Raw genomic sequence first — 2,500 nt, forward strand, 5'->3', positions numbered from 1 at the left:
TCCAGCTCAGACGGGCCAGTTCACACTGCTGACACTTTTCTCTGAGACGTTCTAAAACAGTTTCGTCTCGTCAACAATCTTTGGTCTGAACTGGACTTAACGGAGTCAGAGGGTAAACAAACCTCTGGACTCTGTGGTTATGAAAACATCAGCTCATTTTGGGCGTCAACAACAACAACAACAACAACAACAACAACAACAACACCCTCAGTATGACCCAGTCTACTACTACCAGTAACAGAACCTGTTGGGCTGGTGCTGGGACTCCTGCAGGATCCGGGCCTGCTGCAGGTCTTGGGGGAAGCCATGAAGGATCCATCCTCTGCAGCTGCAGTCCAGTCGGCTCAGACGTTCCTCCAGAACCTGAAGCACCAGGGAGTCTGGGACTGCACCCACACGTTCATCAATCATCAATAATCAATAATGAGTTACAACAACAACAGATCAACTGTGCAGCTCCTCAGACGTGTCCTAACAACTGCAGTGAATGTGAAGCTTGTGTCAGTCTGACTTCTGTCTGTACAACGTGTCCGCTGCTTCGTGTGTCAGTGACCATGAAGAAGACAACACGGCGCTCAGCATCATGGCCGCCACATGTTTGACTTCATCCAATCTACTTCCTGCGTGGCTCAGTCTGCGGCTGATGATGTAAACACTGATGTACAGACCTGTTTAATATGAAGACATCTGAACGTGTCTCTGCTCATTATTAAACACAGCTGCTGTGATCAAACACACACACAGCTGTCACATGATCCACCGTGGACGACGCTGAGGAGTGAAGAGCGATGGGGGAGGAAGTGTGTGTGTGTGTGTGTGTACGATGAGCTGAAAACCCCAGGGGCTGCTGGGATACAGACAGGAATCAAACTGTTTCATTTCCACTTGAAACGACCAATCAATCTGCAGCAGACAGGGTGTGTGTGTGTGTGTGTGTGTGTGTGTGTGCGTGTGAGTGTGTGTGCGTGTGTGTGTGAGTGTGTTACCTGGTCTCCCATCATCCAGGTATGGTTGGATCTCTTCTCCCAGAGTTGAACCAGCAGCTGCTACAGACCTCAACAGCTGACCACAGCACACTGACAGACAGACAGAGAGACAGAGAGAGAGAGAGAGAGAGAGACAGACAGACAGACAGAGACAGAGAGAGAGAGAGAGAGAGAGACAGACAGACAGACAGACAGACAGAGAGACAGAGAGAGAGAGAGAGAGAGAGAGAGAGAGAGAGAGACAGACAGACAGACAGAGAGACAGACAGACAGAGAGACAGAGAGAGAGAGAGAGAGAGAGACAGACAGACAGACAGAGACAGAGAGAGAGAGAGAGAGAGACAGACAGACAGACAGACAGACAGAGAGACAGAGAGAGAGAGACAGACAGACAGACAGACAGACAGACAGAGACAGACAGACAGACAGACAGACAGAGAGAGACAGATGGACAGACAGACAGACAGACAGACAGACAGACAGACAGAGAGAGAGAGAGAGAGAGAAAGGGAGACAGACAGACAGAGAGAGAGACAGACAGACAGACAGACAGACAGACAGTTCAGGTGTTAACCAGATACTGTCAAGGCCAAAACACACCAGCATTGAATGTTGCGTGCCAAAAATAAGATCCTATTATTCAATGTCCAACCCCACACTGCCAGTTAGACACATGCACGTCCTGGATGTCCCGCCCCACAGCACTTCCTGTCAACTGTCCTATTTCCAGCCTCGCCGCCCTCTGAATTAAATGTATTTTCCCCCACTCCCACTCTGCTTGTTCAGACCAGCTCCTGTAGCAGCTCGACTCCTCTCCTCACCATGGATGCATAAAGAGAACTCTGTAGCTGTGTCTCGTGTGAGACGAGGAATGGATGAGGAGAGACTCGTTGTTGAGGCTGAGAAATATCCCGAGCTGAACGACCCACAGTCCCGACATTATAAAGACATAAAGATACTTCCTGTTGACTCACAGCTCTGGAGATCTGCTCTCTACATGTAGAAGCTCTACATTCATGAATGTGATATATCGTGACGATGGCTGACTTGTTTACTTCCACTCTCTGGATTTGTCTATAAATGGATCAAGGACAGTGTCATTGTGTGTGTGTGTGTGTGTGTGTGTGTGTGTGTGTGTGTGTGTGTGTGTGCGCGCGCGCACGTGTGTGTGTGTGTGTGTTAATACCATCCACCATCTTGTATTTCGCTGACAGCAGTTTGGCCTGATGACTCTTCCCCGACCCCGGCGGACCCAGCAGGAGGATTCTGGGAGTTCTGGAACGACGACGAGTCCGAACAAAAGCCAGCACTGAGACACACACACACAGAGTTTAGTAAAACTACCTGACTAAATGATTGTCGGCTCCTTATAGAGAATAATATTCTTGATTAAAGGAGCTTTTTTTACCATGTTGGAATCAGAACTGATAAGAAGTGCCAAATCGATAAAATTCAAACGATACCCAACCCTTCGCTAACGGTGTTAACTCGAGGAGAGTCCAAGGGTGGACGCC

General features: G+C 48.9%; 1 protein-coding gene across 1 annotated transcript in view; it reads right to left on the reverse strand.

Annotated features, from left to right (window-relative positions):
- Positions 1–232: 232 nt before the first annotated feature.
- ak8 (adenylate kinase 8) overlaps positions 233–2,500 on the reverse strand; it is a gene marked incomplete at its 3' end in the record, with an annotated part of 15,004 nt that continues 12,736 nt past the window's right edge. Inside the window, exons 10-12 of the mRNA XM_050039553.1 lie at positions 2,173–2,295; positions 987–1,076; positions 233–386 (exon numbers count right to left, since the gene is read on the reverse strand). Of these exons, the coding sequence (XP_049895510.1) occupies positions 233–386; positions 987–1,076; positions 2,173–2,295 (367 nt within the window). The remainder of the gene's footprint in view (positions 387–986; positions 1,077–2,172; positions 2,296–2,500) is intronic.

Source organism: Epinephelus moara, unplaced genomic scaffold (genome assembly GCF_006386435.1).
Source record: "Epinephelus moara isolate mb unplaced genomic scaffold, YSFRI_EMoa_1.0 scaffold1298, whole genome shotgun sequence".
Lineage (NCBI taxonomy): Eukaryota > Metazoa > Chordata > Actinopteri > Perciformes > Serranidae > Epinephelus > Epinephelus moara.